The sequence below is a fragment of the Podarcis melisellensis genome, assembly GCF_964234715.1.
Source record: "Podarcis melisellensis genome assembly, chromosome: 2".
In the NCBI taxonomy this organism is placed as follows: domain Eukaryota; kingdom Metazoa; phylum Chordata; class Lepidosauria; order Squamata; family Lacertidae; genus Podarcis; species Podarcis melisellensis.
This window is the reverse complement of record NC_138529.1, coordinates 3,588,498-3,615,719: the sequence shown is the minus strand read 5'-3', so window position 1 is coordinate 3,615,719 and position 27,222 is coordinate 3,588,498. Positions and strand designations below refer to the sequence as shown.

The 27,222-nt window shown below is 46.3% G+C and overlaps 1 protein-coding gene across 2 annotated transcripts in view; it reads right to left on the bottom strand.

Annotated features, from left to right (window-relative positions):
* Nucleotides 1–10,317, bottom strand: part of PPP1R1A (protein phosphatase 1 regulatory inhibitor subunit 1A) — a 77,567-nt gene extending 67,250 nt beyond the window's left edge. Inside the window, exon 1 of one of the 2 annotated variants that reach the window (XM_081898209.1) lies at nucleotides 10,172–10,317. In XM_081898209.1, coding sequence (XP_081754335.1) covers nucleotides 10,172–10,252 — 81 coding nt within the window. In that variant the 5' untranslated portion in view covers nucleotides 10,253–10,317. The remainder of the gene's footprint in view (nucleotides 1–10,171) is intronic. The other variant, XM_081898208.1, reaches the window with a different exon arrangement.
* Nucleotides 10,318–27,222: the final 16,905 nt, after the last annotated feature.

Here is a 27,222-nt window from a genome sequence, read left to right as displayed (position 1 = left end):
TCCCTTTCTCCACTAATGTACTTGCCCAAAGTGCATCTGGTTTCCTAGAGGGCATAAACAGTGTATTCTATGTTAAGGGGTGTGTGCATGTTTTAGATAAAATTAGCAAAAATTATGGACTGAATAAAGCTTGTTTAACAGGGAAGGGCATTTACCCACAGAAAACCTATTCAACTGCCCTCCCATCTATTCAGATGAAGAAGCATCATAACTATCAGCCAATTGCTAATTTCCCTTTTTGAGCAAGAGGTTTGAGTGGTCATGCAACTCTAGACAACACTAGAGATCCATTTCAATCTTATTTTTGTCCTGGAAAGGGCCTTGTGCACCCGAATAGATGGCCTATTTTGGGGAAAGGACATGGAGAGTCTGGCCCTGCCAATTCTCCAGGATCTCTCAGAAGCATCCACCTTGGCTTGCTGTCTAGGGATCAGGCACACCATGCGCCATTGGTTTTGTTTCTGCCTGGGTGTCCAGAACGTGGTGCCAGGAGACTATGTTCTGCCCCATAGACCTTGTGCAATGATGTTTGGCAGAGTTTTCTTTTGTTTCCCATGCTGTTCAACATCAACATAATATCTGAGTGAGGAGGTCAGGTGGGAGCTTAGGAATGAGGTATCAGTGAGAAAACACTCAGATCTCTTTTGTCACTTCATCCAATTCAGGTGAGGCAGAACATGTGTCATATCAGCACCTGGGATCAGTAATTAACTGGACAAGGCTTGACAATCTGAAGCTGAATCCAGACAAGGTGGAGGAAGTCTAAAAAGTGGTGTTTAGTCTGTCTTAGCTGGCACTGCACTCCCCATAAACCAGGGTTGGGGGACCTGTGGCCTTCCAGATGTTGTTGGACTCCCTGGCCATCCTATCATCAATGACCATATGTGGACACCATGTGGAGAGTCACAGGCTACTTGACAGCAAGGATGAGGAACCTGTGACCTTTCAAGTTGTTATTGGACTCCAAGTCCTTTCATGCCCTGTGGTTGTGGATGATGGGAGCTATAGTTAAACAACACCTGGAGAGTCCTTTACCATCACACCAGATTTGGAGTGAACACTCCTTAAAAGAGAGGACCATCCTCTGTAAAGCAGGTAGCCGTGCTATTTTGGATGCCAGGCAATGAACATTTTTTATTTACCTAAACCTATGAATCATCTTCTGCTTTTAGGGTTTAATTGCTGCTGATCTCTTCCCTCTGCTTCTACTTTTGTATTGATGTTTTGTATTGTTTTATTCTATAATTGTAAGCCTCCCTCAGTATCCAAAGGGAACTGAATAATGAGATTTAAAAAAAATAAACAGGTGCCAACTATGAGTCAATTCACGCATTATATTTAGGCCATTTGAAGCCAGCATTATACATTTCTGCATGCGCATGTGGGGCAGGAGGTGTTCATCTGCTTGATCAAACCAACGTACCGCATGACAGTAGTTAATAGGTCTGAACTGCAGCTGCTTATGCAAATCACAATATCATCACAGTTGGTATAGCTATGTGAGCTGCCAGCTCACATGTTTGGTTGCCAGTGTGAATGGGTGGGTCTCATGAATATAAAAGAGGGTGTAAGAACTTGTGGTGTGTTCTGTGACTCAGATTTTGATGAACAGTGAGGGGGTAGAATGAGGATGATTTGAAAACCCCAGTATTTGAGGAATGGACTTCAGCAATTATGGGGAGCCTATGGGGCTCTAGATGCTGTTGGGACTACAAATCCCATCATCCTTGACTGTTGGCCATGCTGGATGGGGTCAGTAGGAACTGGAGTCCAATAACATCAGGAGTGGGGCAAATGGGTCAGATGTAGAGTGACTTTGGTTCCCTAAAAAAAATGAGGATCAGACCTATAGTGCCAGGATTCATCTTCTATCAAAGTATAGATTGAAGATAAGTTCTTGAACAGGCAGAATGAGGTAGAACAGGAGGGACTTCAGATCAGTAGTAGAGCACATGTTTTGCATACATAAAGTCCCAGTTTGAATCCCTGGAATCTCCAGCTAAATTTATCATGTTGCATGTGATGGGAAAGGCTTTCACTGCCTGAGACGCTGGAGAGTCACTGTCAGATTAGATATAGTGAGCTAGACAGACACAGGGTTGTCACCAGCATTAGTCCTACTCAGAGTAGACCCATTTAAACTAATGGACCTATACTAGTCATGTCTATTAATTTCAGTGGGTCTACTCTGAATAGGACTAGCGTTGAATACAACCCAAATACTCTATGGTGCTTCCCGTTGGGGAACTGCTGGGGCACATTTTCCCCTCAAGGTCTTAAAGTGACAGACTTGGCCAAATTTGGGCACTGTCTCATCAGAGGTTCTGCTTGTTATGGCTCCAATACTGTCATAAAGCTACAACCTCCCTGACTGTGGCTGTTAGACTTGCTTGGTGATAAATTTATGACGCTCAAAGCATGGTCTTCTGTTGGTGGGACTAGTCAGTTGATTCCTGGCCAGACACCTTCTACTCAGGTGCCTGAAATCAAGGCAATACATGGTTCTCCATTAAAAAGAAAAGAAAGATGAAAAAGCAATGATGAAAAACAGCTCAATTCCAGGAAAAAGACAGCAAACACTTGTGGTATGCAGACACCAGATCAATAAATCAACGGACAAGCAGCAGACACAAAGTGAGGGTTGGCCATCATTTGTGGGATCTGGATAACCAGTGCTTGAATTAAGGAAGAAAGTAGGAGCTTAATTAAATCTACAAATCTGGCCTACAGACTCCATCTGATTTTAGCACAATCACATCTCCCCCTAAAAAACAGTTAACGGGTTGTATCAGGAAAGGTAAAGTGTCCGTGCTTCCTTCCCTTGAAACGCAAGTACTGTGGAGAACTACGGCCCACACAGCCCCTCTCTCCATCTGCAGTTTCCTTTGAGCAGGAGAGAGAGCCATCTCTTTTTTCTATCAAAGGCCACATACTCTCAGGGGTAATTTCCTGAATGCAGTGTGCTAACTGTGGCAGAGCCACAGTCAATGGATCTGGATTAACTACTCTGGATCAGAGACCCTCCTCTAACTACTCTGGAAAAGGGGAAGAAGAAGAAGAGTTTGGATTTGATATCCCGCCTTTCACTCCCTTTAAGGAGTCTCAAAGCGGCTAACAATCTCCTTTCCCTTCCTCCCCCACAACAAACACTCTGTGAGGTGAGTGGGGCTGAGAGACTTCCGAGAAGTGGGACTGGCCCAAGGTCACCCAGCAGCTGCAGGTGGAGGAGCGGGGATGCAAACCCGGTTCACCAGATTACGAGACTACCGCTCTTAACCACTACACCACGCTGGCCACTCTGCTTCAGTTTTTCACTATGGCTATCTCCTCAAGCCTTACAGCCAAGAAATGAGTATGTTTTTATTAGTTAGTTAGTTAGTTAGTTAGTTATTACATTTGTATATTGCCCTTCATCCATAGATTTCAGGGCAGTTCACAACATAAAATTACAATATAAAAACCAAAATGCATAATAAAAATAAGGACAAAAACCAAGCAATAATCTCTGCTCCCCCAGCTGACGCAGTGATACCTATAAGCATACATGCTTATATGTATACAAAACAAAACACTGTCCCTTCCAGTTGTTCTGAAACTACACAGAAAGCAGTTGAAGGGAGAGGCACTTCAAAACCTGGGGGGGGGGGGGAGTGTTAAACCACAGAGCCTAGAACTTGTCGATCAGAAGGTTGGCAGTTTGAATCCCCTCGACGGGATGAGCTCCCGTTGCTTAGTCCCTGCTCCTGGCAACCTAGCAGTTCAAAAGCATGTCAGAGTGCAAGTAGATAAATAGGTACCGCTCCGGCGGGAAGGTAAAGGGCATTTCCGTGCGCTGCTCTGGTTCACCAGAAGTGGCTTAGTCATGCTGGCCACATGACCCGGAAGCTGTAGGCCAACTCCCTCGGCCAATAAAGCGAGATGAGCGCAGCAACCCCAGAGTCAGTCATGACTGGACCTAATGCTCAGGGGCCCCTTTACCTTTAAAAGGCAGGAAGGAACTCTTTAGGGAATGGAATGATGGTGAAGCTTCAAGAAGCACTAGCGGTCACCTACAAGGAGAATGGGAAGCTGAAGGTCACCCACCTGCACCTTTGAGAGGTCTGCCACTTCCTTATGCCCCATCATTACAGCCAGCATTTGGGCAGATCTCTCTGCTACCCACTTTGGGGGTCCAAAAGCAGTTTGAAAATTTCACCATACCTACTTCATCCTATTTTCTGATTTCCTTGCATCTATAAATTGTTTTGCTTTTAAATAATTTCATAATCCTTTCTACTTGAACTGAAAGGAAATCAGGTGGATAAAAATCAATGTTTTTTTAAATGTATATTAAAAATTGGATTTTTTAAATTTAAATTGGATTTTTAAAATAAATTGCTTTTGGTGAAAAATTCTTTCTAAAGATAGTTTTCTATTTAAGTTACATTATAGTCATCAGGAGTGAGTCATCAGGAAATAAGGATTTGTTTTAAGTTTTTCATGTGTGCTAAAACTCAGTCTAAGGGTGTTATGTACTGAGTTGAATAGGATCCAAAATGCAGCAGTCTGATTGGTCCTAGAACAATAGGATCCAGAATGCAGCAGTCTGATTGGTCCGCAGGAGCCACCCAATCCAGCTCCAGGTGGAAGTGAATCCGCAACCTGATTGGCCTACAGGTGAATCACGTGGGGCCCATTGTGTAAATAATGTATTTAAAGCAGACATTCTGGGGGAAATTCCATTCCTCCTCACCACTATCAGCTGAATAAAGAGCATGAAATCCACTCTCGACTCCAAGTATATTTCAAAGGGGTTAAAAAACCCCCCGTTTAACCACATCGGTTAACAAACATGGATACATATGCTATAATGTTATTGTTTTATTTAAATAAATTGTTTAAATTGTTATTAAGGAAATGATTATTTTGGTCCTTCCAATAAAGTACAGTGAAAAAGTAGTTCAAATATAAACAGTTGACTTATTAAACCTCACGATAATTCCATAATTATCTGTCAATGTATTTCTAATAGCATAACCAAATCCATAATTTTTTATATAACTGTAAAAACTACTCTGAAAATTTATTATTCCAAAAATTAAACCTTCATCTTGTTGTAAATATTAAGATTATACCAGCAAGAATAAGTCTTTCTGTAAAAAAAAAAGAGAGAATTAAATCAAGTCTTACTGACTAGTGATTTAAATTGTGATTTAAATCTATTTGATTTAAATCAAATCTACCCTGAAGGAAATTGGTTTAGATGAAAAGCTGTCTGCTGCCCATTGGAGAGAAGGCAAGCTTTCCTGGGGGTGAGGGAGAATGTCCATGTTTTTTGGTAGCATTTATAATAAAGCACCTGTGAATTCAACTAAACCAGCTGGAACTGTCCCTGTGACTCTCTGGTCCATTAAATCTCTGTGGGCTGATTCATACATTCAGACTTGCTATCACTTGATGACTGCAGAACTGCATGCAGATGAGCCACCTCAAGCCTTTCCCATGAGAGTCCATTCACAGACCCACTTGTGAGTCACCAAGAGATGGGAAAGCAAGTGATGTACATAGATAACGTGAACCAGACCATACATTTCCAGCAAATGCTCCCAGAACATCATCAAAAGCTGAAAAAGCAGGCTGGCAGCAAAGTCCTTGTCAGAGGAGAATGTCTCCTTACATTTCCAGTGTAATCTACGATTAGGTAACTGCAGGTTATGGGAGGTGAACAGTCATGGTGACCTGGCAGGTCAGGGACTGGGCTAGCTGTCATGCCAAATGGGGCAGAGCAGAAGCCATCAAAGCACCAACAATCAGGCTTTCCACAGGGCAAGGAAGGTGGGGAGGAAAGGGAGCCCAGGATGGGAAGCACTGAGTGTACATGAAGCTGCCTTTGACCAAGCCAGGACCTTCAAGCTGCTCAGTAGTGTCTACTCTGTTTGATAGTGGAGCTCCACAATGTCTTCCCCATCCTGGCTTCCATCGTCCTTGTACTGAGATACCAGAAGCTGAACCTAGGACAGTGGCAGGAAACCGCTTCCATAGTCCCCCAGCCACTGGCCACGCTGTCTGGGACTGATGGGAGTTGGAGTCCTAGAGCATCTGAAGGGCACCTAGGACCTTGTGCAGTCCCTCCAAGTGTTCCAATTTTCTAGGGACAGTCCCCAAATTACAAAAGCCACCCTGGCTTCTGATTTGATCCCAAAATGTCCCTATTTCCGCTGCCAGTGCTGAGCTTGGGGAGGAGAATAAGCTGACGCTTTCCCCGAGTGACAGCAGTGGTGGCTGTGAGGGAGCATCCCTTGGCCTCTCCATGGCCACTGCTGCCGGCCTTCTCTCTGGGAAGGAGAGGCTGCCGCCGCCAAGACCCAGCCCCACAAGAAGCACCATCTGAGGGGAAGGCAGCGGGCAGGACCCTCCAAGTTGTGTGCATCCACATCTAATCTTACCCCTTTCTAAAAATTTATTTCGGGGGGTGGTTTTCTTTCTGTAACTCTATCAAAGAATAAAATTAATTCAGGATGAAGGGGTTTTCTCAGGGCGGTGGAGGGCGTGTGTGCTGTGTCCCACTGCTGCATGGTGGGGGCACTCACCCTTCTTCTGATAGGAAATGCGGGGGGGGGGAGAGAAAATAGGGGGCTGAGGAGGGGGAGTTCAGTGTGTCTGAGAAATGTCCCTATTTTCATCTGAGAAATGTTGGAGGTTATGCTTCTACATGCAAAGAAAGCTCTGTCAGTGGGTGCTGGGCCTTTTTCATTGAGTAGAATCTACCTGGGTATTGCTCTAGGGAGAATGTACTTAAGCGTTCATGATAGATCAGGCTCTAGTTCTAGCAGCACTGACTTCCTGAAGACAAAAAAAGGGATCCATGGCATTTGCTCTTTCTTTGTGCTAAAGGTACAGGATCATCTGCTCAGCAGCTTCTTCTGAGAACCCTCCTTAAATGGCATCTTTTCCTAAGGAGGCAAAACTAACAAGATCTCTACTTTTCCAAAGCTGACAAAGCATTGAAAGGAAGCTGATGGGGGGGGGGAATGGGATAACTGGTGTGTTGTCTTCATTTTGGACATCACAACATAAGCCTAGGCAGTTCAGATAGGTTGTACCCCCAGTCAAATTCTGTGTGCTCCTCTTCTCGTTGTGTGCTAAAGATGGGCAATCTGTGGCCCTGCAAATGTTGTTGGACTCCACTTGGCATCAACCAGCATGGCCAAGGATAGGAACTAGAGTCCAACAACATCTGGAAAGCCACAGCTTCCCCACTTCTCCATTACATGGTGCAGGGATGGCCCAAACCCTGTTTGCACAATCATGGGGATGAACAAGTGTCTCCCTCAAGAGTTTGTTTTGCTTGATCTCTTTTGCTTGATCCATGCATGTGAACAGAACCCACTTATGGCTTACCACTTCTTTCTAGCCTTAAAATGACTGCTCTTCTTCAGCTTCTTTCCCCCTCCTCTTCCCTTCCCTTGTGTGTCTTTGGAAGCCTGAGGGCAGTGCCACCACCCTCTCTTCTTGATTGATACAAGCCACTTTGTGAGAGAGTATATCTCTGAAAAGCTACATAAAACATTACAGTACCGGTAAATTGTACATATAGACTTCCAGTATTGGGAAGCAGGTCCCATACAAGAGAATTAACAGCAGCAGGGAAATTTTGTTCAACCCAAGGGAGGACTTCCTTTAGGGGCAACCCTTCAGAGGCCCCATGGCAATGGTGGGTGTGGCCAGAGGCAAAATGAAGGCAGAGCAATGGATTTGACTTTTAACAAGAAGATAGGTTACATCCGTGCAGAAGTCAGAGGTTTATACACATCCACTTCTTTCCTCCTTCTATCCAGCCAAGGACATCACCACAGTTCGAACAATGATGTGCTTTAGCCAGACAAAAGTACTAGAAGAGAGCATGAAACTGGCCTGTTAGGGGATGTCATTTGGGGCTTTATAGAAAGACAGAGGCCTGGAGGGTGGCATTTCCCCCCAGGGCCAGGCTTCTTCAACCCGGTATGTATGAAGCATATTGTATTTGACTAACTTGGCCTCATCCTCTCTCAGGCCATTTCCCCTTAAAGGCAGGAGACTAGGTGTGGGTGGGGAAATAAGATTGTGCTCCACCTAGCACAGGGAGGAATTGGAACCTGTGGCCTCCAGATGTTGATGTGCTACAACTCCCATTAGGCCCATCAAATGTGGCCAACAGTCAGGGATTATGGGAGTTGTAGTCCAACAACCTCTTAGAGAACCACAGAATTCAGATCCCTGATCTAGAGGATTCCCCCCCCCCCGCCCATCCCATTATCCTGGATTTCTGAAGTCCCAGGAAGTCACCTGTAATGCTTACTGGGTTGGGTCAGCCATGCTTTCTCTGCACAATACAAGCTCCTCTCCAAATACAACTCATACATGCTATAGGTCAGTTGATCTTGCACCTCCAAACAACCCAAACACAACTACAGAATACATCCTGCAGTTCTTTATGCCTAACATTTGGTACCAACAGGGTGCTAGGCGCTGCACAGAATGCAGAAGTGACATATCCTAAAGGGCTTCCAATGGTGGAGAAGGTTGCCAACTGATTGGGAAAAGGCTACTGTGGCCTGCCTCTGGCTTTTTAACAGCCACTTCACCTGCAGACACCAGCAGCTGGTGATTTTAACAGCATGGAAATGAACATCAACACTTGATATGTCTTCATAGCAAGCGGCTCAAAAAAGTGCATTAGCAGAGGGTCAGTTAATATACGTGTGTGTGTGAGAGAGAGAGAGAGAGAAAACTGTAGGCCAGGCCACAAGGGAGCACCAGGTTCCCGAGCACTTTTAATAGTAGTGGTCACATCCACACCATACATTTAAATCACTCTTATTCCACTTTAACCATCAACTCTTATAGTCAGAGGTGCCCTGCCATCCTTTGCACTGTTGTAAAATCTCCCCATTTATTTCCCATTACACAATACCTCCCAGAGCAAGAGTGTCCGGATCCCAACCCTCCACTGCAATCTCTCATAATTTAATTCAAACAGCGAGCCCCGCTTTTCATCACCCTCCCAATAAAATGGCACAGCAGCCACCCACGGACAATCCTTTCAGCCTGCAACCTCACCGCCACAGGAGAGCCAACCTATAACTAACTAGCTTCCAGCTACACAGCAGATGTGACCACAGTTCAAGAGTGCCCATTGACAAAGCATCCCTGATATCTAAGAGAAATCAGAAGAAATATTAAAAGCGACGGGAGTTATTTGGTGGACATAATAAACCTAGAAAGATGGTATTGTTACAGATGGAAGTTAGCACCCAATAAGCTTGTGCTACACAACTCCCTACAACCCCCTGGCATTGCAGTGCAAACCTGAGAACCGGACAACCCCAGCGCTTGCACTTTCACCCCAAACCACCCCCCAGAACCAAGCACTCCACATTGGGGGCAGCACCTTGCAACACCCCAGATTTCCCTGCCACAGCCCCAATTCCTTAAAGTGACCTACATATGACTGAAAGCACAGTGACGAAAATGACAAACACCACACCCACAAGCTACATTCCCGCCCCTTCCCCAGTGCTCAACCACGACCCACCCCGCTCCAGAGCTTGGAGAAGTCCCACAGAGCTCACCACCCAGATCCCAGAACACGTCCCATTGCGATGCCACAAGATATGCCAACTTTACATCTGTGGAGTTACATCTTCCTCGGAGGAAGAAGAGGATGCTCAACAATCACAGTAAACCCAATTCATGACCTCCAGAAGAGGCTCCTCTTGAGAGAAGGGTTCGGGGTGGGGTGGGGGCACATACAGGAGAAACCTGCCCGACTGCGTCCCCGTTCCTTAGCACATGCGGTGCCAAGGAAAACGCCGCCGGGACATCGCAGTTTCCCAAACGAGAGCTGCCAGGGCTGAAAAGCCGACCGAGGACACAGGCTCAAAACCGAGGGGAGCCCCGATGGAGAGAGGAAAGCATTCTGCATATGCTCAGAGACGCTCCAAAAGCCACTTCAGTGCATCCTACTGGATCGGGAGCTACACGGTGACTTCAAAACGGCGCTTAAGAACGGGAAGCCCACATAACCCAGACAAAGAGGTCCCGGGGCGAAGCTGTAACTCCAGATCTCAGCGAGGCAGGGAGAGAAAAGGAAACCCCTTTGCGCCGCGCACAGCTAAGCCAGCTGCCCGCCTGGCAAGGTCCTGCCACCCACCTGCTCCGCCGCCTCCGGGTCCAGATGCGGCTCCAGCAGCGGGACCGTGAACTGGATCTTGCGGGGACTGTTGGGCTCCATGCCGGCTTCTCCTCCGGTCCCGCGGTCCCCTCTGCCAGCCGCCGCCACCTCCTCTTCTCTCGCTCCGTCCCGGCTGCGCGCTCTCGTGCCCACCCAGGGCGCGCTCCTCGCGCCGCGATTGGCTGCTGGGGCCGAGGGCCGCCCCCGACACGCGGGGAGAGCCGCACACGCGCACGAAGGCTGCCCGGAGAGATGCTCGCCAGGGGACGCAGACGCGCCTCTCCGCAGCCCTTGCCTTCGGGACGGGATCGAGCAGGTATCTTGCCGAATGAAGCAGGAATTTCCCGCCCCCGCGTCCCACTTGCATTGATCTGCCTGGCTCCACCCTCTAATCCGGCCCGAGCGACCTGGCTGCACCCCGGACTAGGATCTCTTTGGGGCAAGCCACTCCCTCCGCCTACTTCTCCGTCCCATCCCCAAATCGAGGATCATCCCCTTGACCTGGCAAAAACTCGCCCGGCTGGAGCTTGGCCTTGGCTCCGCCCACTGTCCGGTGGTTGTTTTGAAAGTGGACCTGGGACATGATTGGGAGCACCCTTTGAATGACAATGCCCATAAACTGGGTGGGGCGGGGGAGACCCCTAGACTCCTAGGAGATGGCTCCTATGATTCATAGAATCATAGAGTTGGAAGAGACCACAAGGGCCACCGAGTCCAACCCCCTGCCAAGCAGGAAACACCATCAGAGCACTCCTGACATATGGTTGTCAAGCCTCTGCTTAAAGACCTCCAAAGAAGGAGACTCCACCACACTCCTTGGATTCGGAATACTGTAACTGCTAAGAGCTGCAGAGATAGACAACATGAATATAAGCCTGAAGCACCCCAAGCCTTCATGCAGGTATGCACAATTCAAAGAGATTATGGAAGAGCATAGAGAGTGAATTTATTTATTTATCAGATTTTTAGCCAGCCCTGCATCATGTAGCCCCAAAGTGGGTTACAATCCAATACAGTTAGAACATAAAACAATTTCAGTAACATTAAAATGCAACCAATTTCAGTGGAATTTATAGCAGGGGAAAAGATGGGGCGTCACTCAACATTTGAGACATAAAACTCCCATGGAGCCACTCATGGCTTCTCATTGCAGTTGGAGACTAACATCCCATGGAAACTAGTATCCCACAGACAGGTGGGCCTTTACCTGGAGTTGCAGTCCAGAAACATTAGACGGACACATGCTCCCTTGCCTTACTGTAGAAATTTAATTTTACAGCGAACAAAAGAGAAATTTGCACAGCCATTCAATCAAACACAAAGTCACATGGTATACAAGTGTTACCAAATAATTTCATATGGCTACTATGTTGCAATTCCACCGTCCAGGGGTAGGATGCCTCTGAATATCAGTGGCTGAGACTTACTTGTAGGAAGGGGGTCATTGCACTTCAGTCCTGCTTGTGGGGTTCCCCTATAGGCAGCTGGTTGGCCACCTGTGAGAAAATGAGGCTGGACTTGACTGGCCTTTGAGCTAATCCCACGGGCTGCCCTTATGTGGGCAAGGCAGCCAGCAAGCAATGGGCATGTTTCCAGGCAGCAGTGTAGTAGCCACAAGCAATCCTAACCAAGTCTATGCAGAAGTAACTCCTATTGCATTCAGTGGGGCTTACTCCTGTATAGGGTTGTGCTGTGAACCTTATCTGATGACAGCTGTCATTGACAGTTGCTTACAGGTGTGTGTGTGTGTGTGAACCCCGAGAGATTAGGAAATGGAACACACCTGCCCTCACCATGCAGAGCTGCACAGAAGCCTCCTTTCCATGAAACGCTTTATTGGTCTAGGGATTGAAAATTCATGTGGCTTTTCCAGGAAAGGCTAATGATCAGCAGGAAGCTAAATTCTATGGGCGCCTGCTCCTGGGTTTCCCCTTAAAAATTCATGTGACAGGGTTTTCTCCAAGAAATAATTTCCAAAAGTTATCCATTACCTCCTGTTAGCAGCAGGAAAAGGAGGGGAGGGAGCAATTCTGGCCACGTTCAAAGAGTAAATCCCATTGTGTTAAGTAGGTCTTACTTCCAAGTATGGATGCTTAGGAGTACAAGCTCCAATTGCCCAAAGCTAACAAGAACTATGGGATAATGCCAATTTACCACTTTTATTCCACCCTCCCTTTTACAAACTTGGCTGCATGTTTGTTCAAGCACAGCAAAAGGAGTGCATGGTTTCCAAATAACTAAAAACAGAAAGAAATCCAAAGTTGCAATTTATTGAACTGAGTGGGATTTGCTTTCCAGCTGTATAGCAGGAATGAAGAGCCCAAGGCCCTCTGGATGTTGCTGGACTGCATAGGAGCCAACTCCTGGAGGCTGAGATCCCTCCACCCCCCCCCCATAAAATATTTGAGGAGACCTGATTCCCCCCCAGTTGATGGGCATTGCTATTCAAATGGTGTGCATGCACCATGTCATGTGATTGATTATGTGGGGCAGGGCATACCTGCCCCCCAATATGTCATTCAAGTTGGCACCCCTGCTGCACTGCAAGTCCCATCAGCTACAGATAGCATGACTAGATTGCAGTCTCGCTGTCTGAAACGTTAACGCCACAGAGATGCAAAGGTAACGTGAGACAGTGGAACAGTGCACAGCCCGGGGCTTTATTTGGATACTTCTGGCAATATCCACCTCTTCTACTCCTCCCACCCCCACAGCTATTTGAAAGGACTCTTAACTGAAAGCCTCTTTTAAATGTGTTGAAGTGTGACGTTTTAAAGTGCTAAAGAAACCCAGTGCAAATGCACTCTGACCCGGTAGTGCGATGCCCGTCTCCACTCCCAGCCCCCGCGAGAGATAACGTGATTGCTCAGGAGGGCTCATGCAGGCCAGCCTGTCTGCGTCTGAATCAGCTATGATGCACACAAGTGTCCCCTGAGTCCCAGCCCACAGCCATTACTAATGCTGCCTCCCTCGCATGCCTCCTCTTTCACTGTTTTGTTATGTAGCGTCTTCCTGAGGCTGCAGACATATGGTCTGGTGTTGTGCCAGAGTCTCTCTGGCAAAAAGTTTATTTTCCTCCTCTTACCCCCCCCCCCGACCCCCATTGACTGTTACATGACAATATATTATTGTTGTTGTTGACACCCGTCTGTCTCAAGAGACAATGAAGTTCCCCTCCAGGGGTGAAGTAAAAATGCTGCCTTAGCAGCACAGAAGTGACCTCCCCAGGATGCAATCCTGGGCAGTGTGTATGGAGGTCATGGGCTGCCTAGACGACAAGACTCCCCTCTTGGCTTCACTGATGGGGTCCAAAGGAAAGCAGAGCAAACATTTGGCAACAACTTGACTGCAGGAGTTGCCATGGAGAGGCCTTAGGGACTGCACCCCGCAGGTGTGTAGAGTTTACTCTTTAGCTTTTTCTTTTCCTGAAGAAAGGCAGTGGAGGTTTCGGATCAGAGTTTTCCTTCTCCTAGATGGACCACCTTCCCAGGTGGACAAGCCCTATCCACCCCTCTCTTCCCTCCATAGCATGTGCAGAAATTGCTGCCTTGACCACTGGACTTACTCTTGGTCTTGTCTGCTCAATCTGTCAGAGCCCGTCTTCACATTCAGGGGAAGTCCCTAACCCACCAAGGATCTGAGACCCATTGACCCCCTTACTTGGTTTAGACGACCAGTCGAAGCCGTTCCTGGGGTGTGGCTGCTGTCACATCCTGACAGCTTCTAGGGGCCACAGGTGAGAGTGGAGTGCAGGGTGGGGACCAAAGGTGGGCAAGCTATCCCAGAAGGAGCATGACCTGTCCCCCGCCAGAGATGCTACCTCCCCAACCCCTGACAAGAAATACTTGTTGAAATTTCCCCTACTACACAACTATTAAAGATTCAAGGACTCCCTGTGCTCTTTTGCCATTCAAGGATGACCATCACAGGCCCCCTGTCTGCAAATCCAATAGGTCATGAGCAACCCCTGGGGTCCAAAGGCCCCAGTCTTGGTTCTAGCACACTGCCCTGATCTAACTGATACATCAGGAATGAGGGCTGCTCCTCTCATGGGGGACCTTGCCCAAGATGGTGCCCTCCAGATGTTGATGGACTACAATTCCCATCAACCTTCACCACTGGGCATTCTGGCTGGAGCTGATGAGAAGGGACGTCCCTTATTTCAAGTGCACAAGCTTTGGGAAGGCTGTGGTGCAGAGTATGGAGATTCAGCCTACATGCCTGTGGTGGGAAATGGTGGGTGTAGACCTAAAAATGCACTTGAGTTATTTGTTATTTATTTAATAAGAGTGCTTTTAGCACACCATTCCCAAGCCTGGATAGAATACAATTAAAATAGTTTTTTAAAAAACAAAAAAACCCCTACAACGAAAAGAGTGGGTAAAAAACCATCACATCCTTAAAATTACAGTCCCTAGCAGAGAAAGAGCATGTCAGATCATGAGCGACACACAGGCAAAAAAACGCAGGAAGGAGCTTGTCAATCCACCTTCCTTAGCACCAACAATCAATTTAAAAACCTGATATAATAACATTTTCAATTTCATTTCTATCTTTCACACCTGCACTCCAACAAGGAGAGGGAGGCTCAAAAACACTTAAGTAGCACATGTGGAATTGGTCTGAAGCCAGCTGCTATTTATACTGGCTTTCTCAATTTGTCCTTCCAGCCTCTCCCTCCAGCTTGACGGTGCTGCTTCAATTGCTTTCCCCTCCCCCGATACCCACTGTGCAAGACTCTGCAGTATCTATTACCAATGTGTGCATACTTTTAAGACCTTTCTCCCCTCTGTCTCTCTATATTTTGGTTATAGTTGTGGTGGCTTGTGCCGCTGGAACTGGTAGGGAAGAAGGCAGGGAAGCCAACAGCAGGTGGTGCCAGAGCCAATGACAGGCAGAGAGCCATCTCTAAGGGCAAGCACTGAGGCGGTGGCAGAGGAAGCTGACTGGCTGTTCTACTCACTAACTTGTTGTGAGTAAGAGGGTGTGTAGGTGGGGGCTGGCTAAGGGCAGAATGAGGTTGGTGGGAGGTGCACCCGAGTGGATCACCCTTCAGTAGACTATAGCAATAGAGATGCTGGGATTGTTCTTTGCCAGCACTCACTCTCAGGCATAGGGCCAAACAAGATGTGCCCTGGGAGATCCATAGCCAGCTCTCTCTCCATCCTTTTCACAATAAAAAGTAAAAGCTGCACCCACAATTTCTTCTTGCATCCCAACTCTCTATCAGTGGATGAGAACAGAAATTACATTATCTAAGGGGAGAGAAAATTTCAGTGAAATTCTCTTGGGTGAAGCACCAGGTTTTCCTTGCTTTTGTACAGCTGATGGGTTTTGAGAATGTCCTTCCATTGATTCCACATCCATTTCCAATGAATGAGCATTCACATCCAGCACTGTGCTTTTTCCATTTCCCTTTTCAGTTGCTCAGTTCTTGGGAGCAATGTATAGGAACAATGAATGCTCAAGGAGGAAAAGAAAGGAAAGACTCCAGCTCTTATTATGCTGGATCTCTCAGTGCTCAGCAGCACCATATCCCACAATGGGGCCTCAGGGAAGGGCTGTAGCTTCATGGCAGAGCACATGCTTTGCATGCAAAAGGTACCAGGATCAGTCCCCACATTGCCAGGTATGCATGCCACTTACATAGCACCTGATTAACTGTGTCCTCTAGGGGGTTCACAAATGAAAAGCAAACCAATACAAATACAATCATTTAACCATTAAAACTGTCAGTACAATATTTACTAGCACAAAACCATACGATACAGCATCAAATCAATAAAAACCAATAGCAGTTAATAAAAACAACCACATCATTGCAGGGGGTGGAGTACAGGACCCTTGGGGTCCCTTGCAACTCTACAATTCTGGGCTTCTATGATTCTGTGAACAAAACACAACAAGCGGGGAAATGTGATGGGTAAGGCTGGGGGAGACTTCTGCCTGAAACGCTGGAGAGCTGGTGCTGGCCCAGGAAGACAAATTCAACTCAGAAAGACCAATGGCCTGACTCAGCAGCTTGTCTTTCTGAGATCCATGCAGGCATAAGAAGCTGTCCAGAGAGTTTTTAAAAAATATTATACCTAGAGTGTTTAGTTCTGTTGGGAGAGGGGAAACTGCTAAGTCAATCCGCCATGAAATTAGCCAAGGAACACACACACACACACAACACACTACATGTATTGTGTAAATGTATATGTATTTGTATGTGTTTTATATGTTAATTAAAAAGGGGGGGAACTAGCCAAAGAACATATAGATTGTGTGCATTTATATATATAGGAGCCAACTCCTAGGGGTCGAGGTACCTTCAGCTCCCCAATAAATTATTTGAAGGGCCTGGACTCCCCCAAAGTTAATCGGCATTGTGATTTGAATGGTGTGTGTGCACCACATCATATGATCGATTATGTGGGATGGAGCTTACCTCCAATCTTTTATTCCGTTTGGCACCCCTGTACATAAGCATCAGCTTCCAAGATTCCGTCCTGCTCTAGCACAGGGGTGGGAAATCTGCGGTTCTTCAAGTGCTGTTGGACTCCAGCTCCCATTGATCCCAGCCAGCATGACCAGTGGTAAGGGATGATGAGCAGTGTAGTCCAGCAATGCTTGGAGGACCGCAGGTACCTCATCCTTGTACTAGCAGAACTAAGGAACAAAACCCAGAATACAGATGAAAGGACAGACTATGCAAGAAGATCAGGTCTGGTTCTCTATGACTCCCATTAAGTTATATGGAGGAAAGAAAACATGCAGCGGCCCTGTTCATGGTTGAGAGGGAGTGTGCCTACAACTTGCCCCAAACCCTGGTGTCACAGGGGGCAGGTTTTGGCTTTACCCCTGGTTTAGCCAACATGGTGGTTAGCCCAGGCAGCATTATCAATGGTCAGGGATGGTGGGAACCACCTTGTCTACCTCCACAGTGCCCCTCTTTGTTGTTGTTTAGTCGTTTAGTTGTGTCTGACTATTCGTGACCCCATGGACCAGAGCACGCCAGGCACTTCTGTCTTCCACTGCCTCCTGCAGTTTGGTCAAACTCATGCTGGTAGCTTCGAAAACACTGTCCAACCATCTCGTCCTCTGTTGTCCCCTTCTCCTTGTGCCCTCCATCTTTCCCAACATCAGGGTCTTTTCCAGGGAGTCTTCTCTTCTCATGAGGTGGCCAAAGTATTGGAGCCTCAGTTTCAGGATCTGTCCTTCCAGGGAGCACTCAGGGCTGATTTCCTTAAGAATGGATATGTTTGATCTTCTTGCAGTCCATGGGACTCTCGAGAGTCTCCTCCAGCACCATAATTCAAAAGCATCAATTCTTCGGCGGTCAGCCTTCTTTATGGTCCAGCTCTCACTTCCATACATCACTACTGGGAAACCATAGCTTTTACTATACAGTGCTCTGATGGTGTTTCCTGCTTGGCAGGGGGTTGGACTTGATGGCCCTTGTGGTCTCTTCCACCTCTATGATTCTATGACCTTTCTGCATATCAGTGAACAGCCGCCATAATGTCTTGCCTAGCTAGGGTACATTTGTGGGAAACGAACCATGCTGTGCTCAAGATTCTTCTCTCTTTTTACAATGTTTGTTCAGTGCTGCTGATTAGACCTTCATTTCCTCAAAAATGCAATGGGAATCTGCCTCATCTCTTTGTCCATAGTGCAAGCTAAGGTGTATGCAAGGAAAGTAGGAGCTCAGCACCATCCTGATTAGGCAGCAATAAATAAATTGACTGGAAAAGACAGAGATCAGCTAGATACTAGCCAGCTGGAATTCATTAATGTCTACAGTGTTGCAAGATGCCTGCATGACAAGAAGGCATGTAGAATGATTAAAAATGGCCCTCAGTATTTTCAAAACTCAGCAACAATAATATTCATAAATATATCTCTACCTGACATGCTAAGGCTAGAAGTTTCCCTAAATTCTGGCTCAATTGAATGTTAAATACTACAGAGCTGGGAGGCAGAGCTTGAAAGCTCAGTTAAGGCTGCAGTTTCTCAGCTGAGATGATCCTCCAAGCCATGGCTTTGATGAGGATGAACAATCCATTTCCCTAAAAAAAATAAATCAAAAAAATCAGACAAAACATGAAAACAAACAATTGATATAAAATAATCAAATCATCCCAACATAAGGAAGAGCCAACACAATATATTAATAACAACAACAAACCCTAAGCAATACTTCAACTCTGTTAAGGTAAGTAACTGCAAAGATCTGGACTTATCACATGTGTCAATAGGTCTTCTAACTGTTAGAAAGTGAGAGGTTTCCCTCTGTGGAACAAATCCTGAATAGAGCTAAGCCCTTTTCCTCCCATCCCTTATATTGACTGTATTTAGACGGGTCAAGAAACTGTGGGTGGTCTAAGAATGGGAGTAAAGGAGAACTATCGGGAACATGGGCAGAGCTGGGATTTTTGTTAGGGGGAGCAGGATTTTTATTGGGAGAACCGACAGGATTGGTCAGTTAGTTAAGTTAGTTAAGTATTTCTATTGTTTTACTTGATGGGGGGCATTTGCCCCCTCACCCCCTGGCTATGCCCATGATTTGGAATTAGTTCCCAAGCCCAGAATTCCCAGAATTTTTGGTATGAGTGAAGAAAATTATTGTATAATTCAATGATATCCCCCCCAAGGTAGACAGAAGTGGAAAAGTCTTGATAGTTGGATAGTGTTTACATAACTATGTCCCCACTCAGGGAATCTCTGGTTCATACTTAATGAGCTTAAACAATTGTTATTTTAGCATAAACTATAGCAGTAACTAACCTCTGATTTATAGTAATTAGTATACAGTGGTACCTCGGTTTACGAACTTAATCTGTTCCGGAAGTCCGTTCTTAAACCGAAACTGTTCTTAAACTGAGGCACGCTTTCCCTAATGAGGCCTCCCGCCACTGGTGCCCTTCCACCATTCAGATTCCGTTCTTAGACCGAGTTAAAGTTCACAAACCAGGACACTACTTCCGGTTTTGTGGAGTTCGTAAACTGAATCGTTCATACTGTTCTTAAACTGAGGTACCATAGGCGATTCACCCACATTCGTAAAGATAAAGCACTTTATATGTGTCATAACATTATGACGCCAGATGGCGCTGTGGAGTCCCATCTTTCGCCAATGGGATTTCCCTGTATGAAGTTTACAACGCGTTTAACTGAATTGCTTTTTTGATGTGTCTAGATCCAGCCAGGGTTGTACTTGAATATACTACATATACGTAAGTACATAAGAGGTGCAGTTGGTTGCTGACTCTAAGCTACTGTTTTGTACTCTGCTCTGCCCCCGGACCCTCAGTTTTGCACTTAGCTCTAGTAGGAGGAATCTCAGGCCTATCTTGTTCTGGTTCTGCAGAAGTTCCATGGACTAGGTTAGGTGCAATAGCACCATGGAGTGCTCTAAGCAAGCAACTTGCTCCAACAAGGGCTGGAAACTTGGAAGTGAGCTGAGACCCTTTTGAGTCTCCGTCTCTCCTAGACTCCACCTGTTTTCAGAATTGGAGTCCTTAAAGGGCCAACACTCAGCCTCAGGATGTACACTTCTGAATTGGGAGAGTTGGTTGTAGAGTTAGACAGGTCCTAGGAGGTGGTGATGGGTTGGATGTGCTCCTGAATTCAACACTGTAACTGGAGACTCAGGTGGCCTCAGTGGGTAGAACTGCTTTTATCCAACTCCATCTGGCTCACCTTATCCGGCCCCTTTTGCACAGATACGACTTGGCCACTGTACCCCATGTGTTGTAGGAAACCCCCTCCAATCATTCAGTTTGTACAAACATGACACACACACACTCACATATGACATACATGACGCTTCATTTAATGAAACTTCCCTGAGCACGTCCAGCAGTGATGCCAACCTTGATGGTCCTAGACAGAAGATCATTACACTCACAAAGGACCTGCATATGGAAGTGGATTCAGTATAGACTGAAACAAAGGACAGTGATCAGCTCTTCCCTCTGGGGACAGGAAACTGCAAACTCCCCTTTGTCCTCTGGAAAGCACTCATGGGGAGGGGGAAAGGAGGAACCAGCCAGGTGACAAGACACTCAGCTTACCACCACAACTCCTCCCTCAACCCCTCCTTTTTGTGATGTGTCAATGATGTAGTCGTGATGTAGTCTTAGGGGTGTAATATGGGGGATTAGTAGCTAATAAAAGTTGGGGTCTTCTTTTGTTCAGGGCTTCCATCTTGTTCCACCTGGTGGCAGGTGGGAGTCCTGTCGCAAGAGTCTTCAATAAAGACCAAGCCTACTGGCTGCTGTTTTGCTCTGGTATTCCTGGCTGGTATTCCTTGTTTTTTTCTCCAAGGGAGCCATCAGATTTCTCCATTAACACATGCTCTGGAAAATCTCAGATTTTTAATTTTTTTATGGGTAAATCTCAGATTTGATTATTGAAATATCCTTCCCCCTCCCTCTTATTTCTGTGTATTGCTATTCTTCATGCTGCTGGAATACCTGATGAAATTATATCACTGAAGCATTAAACCAACTTTAGACTGATGGCTTGCTAAAGAGGCTCCCCAGTTGCACCTGCATAGTTCTTGTGGATTTGTAAATAGATAAAGAACATCAGACAAGCCCTGCTGGGTCAGGCCAATAGCCCATCTAGTCCAGCATCTGTATTCTCAGAGTGGCCTATGGGAAGTCCACAAGCCGGACATGAGTGCAGCACCACTCTCCCCCCTTTTGATTCCAAGCAATGGGTATTTAGAGATATTCTCCCTCCCTCTGGTGAGCCAGAGCCGCACACGGAAACGCCGTTTACCTTCCCGCTGGTAAGCGGTCCCTATTTATCTACTTGCACCCGGAGGTGCTTTCGAACTGCTAGGTTGGCAGGCGCTGGGACCGAACAACGGGAGCGCACCCCGCCGCGGGGATTCGAACCACCGACCTTTCGATCGGCAAACCCTCCAACAGTAGAGGCAGAAAATAGCCATTGTGGCCAGTAGCCACAGATAGCCTTATCCTTCACAAGGCATATAAATCAGCATATTCTGCCTGATCCTGGAGGAGGAAATATAGCCATCCTGACTTGTAGCACTGGATATGTAAGGCCCACCTTGAACATCTCACAACTTGGGGGATGAGAGCACAATAATACCCACAGGAAGCAGCCAGACCACTGATCCACCTGTCTACATGGATGGGCAGCAGCCCCCCAGGTCTTCAGACAGGAGTGCTTCCCCTGCCCTATTAGGAGATGCCAGGGATTGAAGTGAGGACTTTCTGCATGCAAGGCAGATGCTCTACCACTGACCCTCACTCCCAGTGAGTTTGGCATTTCTGGTCCCTAAGCCTAAAAATATCCAGCTTCTTTTTCTGACACTTAGGTGGAGAAGTTGTTAGCGAGACCATTTTGGGCCTGGTGCAAAGGCAACACTCTCGCCTCCTCCCAGCAGCACCTACTTGCTGTCACACTTTCCAGAGCAGACAGCCCACACACTGCCGCCCACTTCTCCTCCCTTTGCAAATGCTGCAGAGATGGCCAGGAGAGGAGAGGAGACATCACACAGATCTTGCATTACAAAACAGCCTCTCTCCGAGGCTCATCATTGCAGATCCAGATTTGTGAAATCAGCGACAAGAGAAGGGGGAAGGCTAGTTTGCCTCATTCCCTCCACTTGCCTCACTTGCCTGGCATGGACTGTGAAGGGGAAAGCCTCTGGCTGGGATTCTGCAGGCTGTCACAAACCTACCTCCCCACCCAGGTTTCCCTTGCCAGACATCAAGCTCATCCAAAGCGGGTGGGACACACAAGCTTCTCAGTGGAACACTAGTTTTTTTCATACTACCCCTCCTGCTTCAAGTGAATTTCTCACTTCAAGTGAATTTCTCACTTGAAAGGTTTAGAATGTGTGTTTCTACATGAGCTGCTCACTGTCAGTCTCAACTAGGCTGACCAGATGCAAAGGAGGACCTTTAGCAGTTGTGTAGATTTCAGCAGGTGTGGTTTGCACGACAAGCTATACCTGTTGAAATCCCCACTTCCTGATAACTATTGCAGGAGGAGGAGACCCCTGTCCACTTTTGCATCAGGTCAGTCTCCTCTCAGTCTGGATTTGGATCACAGTGGGGCTGGATAGGAGGGTTAACTCTTTCCCTCTGTCCTGATGAAAAGTACCTCCCTAAAGCTATTATTTTTGCACTGGGCAGGAAATGGATACTTGCACTGAAAGCAGCTTCCCTTAAGGCAGAGCTGGGGACCCTCAAGCCAGGGGGTCAAATCCATGCCTTCCTGCCCTCCCTCATTCACCCTGCTTCACCCCAAGTGTTTTTGATTGACTGGAATGTGTCCTTGAATCCTGATCATGCCTTTTGCTTGCCTGGATGGGGGAAAGGGGTGTGTTTGTAGATATAGAAACCAGCATCTTGTACAAAGGGAAAATTGCTTTGCCCAGCACTTGCACATGGCCCTCAGAAGGTTGCTCAGAAAGAATGTGGACCTATGGCTGTTTTTTTTTTTGGGGGGGGGGTTAAGCAATTTTTGTCAGGATCCTGGCATAGGGAAATGTTTATTGTTATTATTCGGTTTATATACTACCCTTTATCAAAAGATCCCAGAGCAGTGCATAGCATTTAGAGTGCATTTTATGGAGCATCAATAATAAAAACATAACAAAAGGCATAATAACAGACAGTATAATAATTAAAAAATCATAATAACAGCCCCCCCGCGCTTTAAAAGGCCATTGATTAATTAATGGCCAAAGGCCTTGATAGAGAGGAATGTTTTCACCTGGTGCCTAAAGTCATGTCATGATGGCACCAAGAGAGCCTCTCTGGGGAGAGCATTCCACAGACAGGAAGCCACCATAGAAAAGGTCTGTTCTTGTGTTGCCACCCTCCAAACTTCTCAGGGAGTGGGGACATAGAGAAGGGCCTCAAGGTTTGGGTTGATTTGTATAGGGAGAGATGGTCCTTAAGGTATTGAGGTCCCCCTGAGCCATGGAAGGCATTATAGGTCAACACCAGCAATTTGAACTGGGCCTAGAAACTAATAGGCAGCCATGACTGTAGTGGTCCTTGTTAAGATCTCCTTCTATTTCTTGATACAACTGCAAACCACACATTGAATGGAACCTGTTGGCTTGTGATTTGTGCTCAGCTTCTCCCCAGGCTTGGAGTATCCACCTTCCTCAAGTGTTTTCTTCCAGCATGGGTAGTGTAGTGTTGAGAGATGTTCAGTTCAAAGATGGTGGCCTGTGTGTCTGCTCTCCCCCACAAACAATAAGGGAGGACTGGGGTTGTATTGCCCTGATTATGGGTCTCCCAAAAGCATTTATGACTCCACACTGCTAGAAACAGGGTTCATAGAATCATAGAGTTGGAAGAGAGCACAAGGGCCATCGAGTCCAACCCCCTGCCAAGCAGGAAACACCATCAGAGCACTCCTGACATATGGTTGTCAAGCCTCTGCTTAAAGACCTCCAAAGAAGGAGACTCCACTACACTCCTTGGCAGCAAATTCCACTGTTGAACAGCTCTTACTGTCAGGAAATTCTTCCTAATGTTTAGGTGGAATCTTCTTTCTTGTAGTTTGGATCCATTGCTCCGTGTCCGCTTCTCTGGAGCAGCAGAAAACAACCTTTCTCCCTCCTCTATGTGACATCCTTTTATATATTTGAACATGGCTATCATATCACCCCTTAACCTCCTCTTCTCCAGGCTAAACATGCCCAGCTCCCTTAGCCGTTCCTCATAAGGCATTGTTTCCAGGCCTTTGACCATTTTGTGTGTTTTTTTAAATGAATATTTATTAGCTTTTTCCACAATAAAACAAAAACCAGAATAAACAAAAAGTAACAAACATACAAAAATACAAAACTTAAAAACAGTTAAAAACACATAAAATTTCAATTGCTTAATTTCTTTTGACTTATTTTTCAGACCTCCTCACACCTCCCCTTCTTGTATTCCAATTCAAATTATTAGCTCAGCAATTCCTTATTACTTATTTCTCAACTTTAACTTAATGATTTATCTTAACATATTATTATTTTACTTTGACCATTTTGGTTGCCCTCCTCTGGACACGTTCCAGTTTGTCAGTGTCCTTCTTGAACTGTGGTGCCCAGAACTGGACACAGTACTCCAGGTGAGGTCTGACCAGAGCAGAATACAGTGGCACTATTACTTCCCTTGATCTAGATGCTATACTCCTATTGATGGGTTGTTTATTTCATAAACTTAGACACCACTTTTCTGTCTCGCACAGCAGTTTGAAATCACTAAAATACCAACAATAAGCAATCAAGTAGAACAGTAAAATCCCATTAGAATCAGAGAGATAAACCAAGGGCTCCTCCAGGCAGAGGGGGCCTTCTGTGCTCTTCCTTTGCACTCCCTAGACCAGGGATGGAGAACCTGTGTCCTTCCAGATATTTTTGAACTCCAACTCTCATCAGCCCCAGCCAGCATGAACAAAGGTCAGGGAGTCCATCAACATCTGGAAGGCTACAGGTTCCTAATCCCTGCCATGGTAGCCAATGTGGACTACAGATGTTGTGGACTGCAACTCCCATCACTCAGCTGGCATGCCCAGTGGTCAGGGACAATGGGAGATACAGGCCAACAACAGGTTAGTTACCTCTGCCCTAGAGTAAAAGGCTCCACAGATCAACCATTTTATGTAAGTTATTGGGGAGGGGGCAAGATTTGAAAATCTGCAACCCTCATAAACGTTTCATGTCAGCTACCAAATAGATCCTTCTCTTTCCCTATTATTTCATGGGCTTGGGGTGTGTGTGTGCTCCTGCCATTGTCTGGCCTTCAGGGCAAATCAGGTCCTCCTCCTCATCCCCTGCATCTGTTTCTTGCATCTGGTGATCTGTCAGATGGCTCTGGCTCTGTCCCAGGCCACAGTGGTGCTCTTTTCATAGCAGGTGTCAATAAACACACAGAGCAGAGCACAAAGCTGCATGCACTTCACAGTCAACAATCAACTCACAGGGAGCTGGCAAGCTCTTTCTCACAAAGCTCTTTCTTCCAGGGCACGTGAACCTGGAATGTTCGACGCCCAGCTCTGTGGGGCCTCCATGAGTCCTCCACTGTTAGGTTGGCCTTGGGCACAGCTGGGTTCATGTGCAGAAAGATGGAAACCTGTGAGAGTCAATGTTTGCAGAGAGCTGGGAGGATTGCAAATACAAGCCCTGACGTCTGCAGTCACCGGTCCAAAGGGCAGAGGTGGGAGCATCCTCTGTGCAGTGCTGGCCTCCTCTGACCTTGCCTGCTTCCTTTCTGGGAATCCAGCAGTCATCAGCCCCCTGCCCTGCACTACAACACACAGCACACTATTGGCAAATGTCCTGATACCTGCAGGCAAAAAGAGATTCAGAATGGAGGTGGGTTGATACTCCTGAGAATGCGCAAGTCCTGAAATGAGACCAAAGGTGGCCATCTGACCTACTTTACAGAAGACAGTTCTCTATCTTAAGAAACCCTCAATTTGAAGAGTTGTTCAGTATAAATCCAGCAGCAGTAACAACAACAACAACACTACCAAAATCCTAAGAAGGCAGAGAAAGAGGGGCCGTCACTGCACCAGATTTAGGGTGGTGTAGGTGATTCCCCTGCACAGGGCACTGAGCCAACGTGCAAAATTGAGAAGATTCATAGTTGAAAAGGTCCCTTTGGAGGCACCTAATTTTGACCTTGCATAGGGCGCCCTAATACAAATTATTACCAAAGTCCACCCCTGCCCATCAGCAGACTGAGCAGGTAGATAAAGGCACTTCATCACAGTATTGTATTTCTGTTTAAATTAAGGTCATTATTTCTGAATGTACTTTCATACCTATAAATTAGCATATGCAAATATTATTCAAAGTGATGTCTTCTTTCATGTAACTTGTAAGTTGCCGCCATGGTTATATATGAAGGGAACATGGAATCTGCTTGAGGATATCCACTCTCAAGGTAGTGTCCCATTAAACTTTAATTAGTTTAATGTAAATGCCCAGTGCACTTCCTTCTTTAAAAGTCTCACCACGGCAGAGGATTTCGCGCAGCAGCTAAGAAGGGCAGGAGAGGCAGCATCTTCCCAAAAAGGAGTCCTGGAGCATGCGGTTTGTAAATCAAAATAAGGTTTATTTACAAAACACCAAAAAACAATCCTGGCGACGAACCACACATCTCAGCAAAAAACACACACCCAAAAGGGAGAAGGGGAAGAACAAACAAACAGGGGGACTATTTATACAGACTCATGTTCCTGGAAGCCTAATGACCTCCAGCTGCTCAGTGATTAGAGCGTTTCTGCTACTCTTTTAACCCTTTGATAGCAACACCCCCTCTCGCTCGTAACACTGAGCTGTACCAACCTTAATACAAATTTAAACCTGAACAGAAACATTTATGAGATTGCGGACTCAAAGCTTTTGTAAAACCGTCTGCGAGATTTTCTTGGCTTGGACAATACTTTAGTTCAATTAAACCTTGTTTTACACTTTGGCATACATTTTGATAACGGATATCCAAGTGTTTTGTGTGCGCCTTGAATTGACCTGATTTAGCTAGTTTAATACAAGGTTGATTGTCTTCCCACACTCTGATAGGTAGGGAACATTCTCCAAACAATTCTTGTACCAGTTGCTTATAAAATTCCAGTTCTCTACATATATCTGATAACGCATTGAACTCAGATTCAGTTGAACTTAAAGCTATAAGTGATTGTTTTCTTGATCTCCAACCAATTAGTGCATTTCCAAATTTTATCGCCATTCCTGACACTGATTTTCTATCTGGTCCAGCATCTGCCCAACTGCTGTCGGCCCAACATTCAAGTTGTGTGCTGCCCTCTGCTGATAGTTTTAAGCGAAAGCTTTTGGTAGTTTGGAGATACCTTAAAACTCTTTTTACTCCTTGCCAAGCATGCATTGACGGTTTTTCAGCTTGTCTACACAGCATGTTGACAGCATATGTTATATCGGGCCGAGTCCACTGTGCAATGTGGAGTAGACTGCCTATCGCTGACTGGTAAACCCCGGGATTACAGAACTCTGCCTTTTGCTCAGTTTGAGCATCCTT